This window comes from Pollachius pollachius (assembly GCF_949987615.1).
Source record: "Pollachius pollachius genome assembly, chromosome: 15".
NCBI lineage: Eukaryota > Metazoa > Chordata > Actinopteri > Gadiformes > Gadidae > Pollachius > Pollachius pollachius.
The window spans coordinates 1,537,037-1,537,564 of record NC_136948.1 but is presented as its reverse complement, the minus strand read 5'-3'; the positions used below and the strand labels follow the sequence as shown (position 1 = coordinate 1,537,564).

General features: G+C 60.8%; 1 protein-coding gene across 1 annotated transcript in view; it reads left to right on the top strand.

The window, feature by feature from the left end:
- Positions 1 to 352: 352 nt before the first annotated feature.
- The window catches only part of LOC307086853 (glutamate receptor ionotropic, NMDA 3B-like), a gene marked incomplete at both ends in the record, with an annotated part of 62,252 nt that continues 62,076 nt past the window's right edge, over positions 353 to 528 (top strand). Inside the window, 1 exon segment of the mRNA XM_079752200.1 lies at positions 353 to 528. This exon segment is cut by the window's right edge and continues 343 nt beyond it. Within this exon segment, the coding sequence (XP_079608326.1) occupies positions 353 to 528 (176 nt within the window).

Below are 528 nucleotides of genomic sequence, written 5' to 3'. Positions count from 1 at the left end.
GAAGAGACTGACAGAAGCGGGACGACCGCTCTAAGCTGTGCGCGTGCAGCTCGTGTTCCTCCGTAGACTCCGTCCTTTTTTTCCGTTAAGAAAAAAAAAAACTTTGAAAGGGAAGCGAAACACAAACGTTAACCGAACCGACAAATCACCGACGACAGCACACGGCAAGAAGCAGACGGGGAAGAACAAGAGGAGAGAGAGAGAGAGAGAAAAGAGAGAGAGAGAGAGAAGGAGGGGGGTAAAAGAACGACCAAGTCCGAGAGAAGCGGTGGAGCTGGAAGAACCCGGGGAGCGATGCCATCTCCCGCCCAGCGGAGCCCAGTCCTCCCCGGTCCTCTATCGGAGCTGCAGCATGCTGACCGGCTGCTTCACCCCCGGGAGACCCCCTCGTCTCTGCGCTCCGTCCCCCGCCCGGTCGCTGCTCTTACTCCTCCTGTTCACCGTCCTCGGCTGCTCCCCAGAGCCCTGCCTCCCCCGCCGCCAGCCCTGCCACGTCCTCGCGCGGATCGGACACACGGTGCGCCTCGG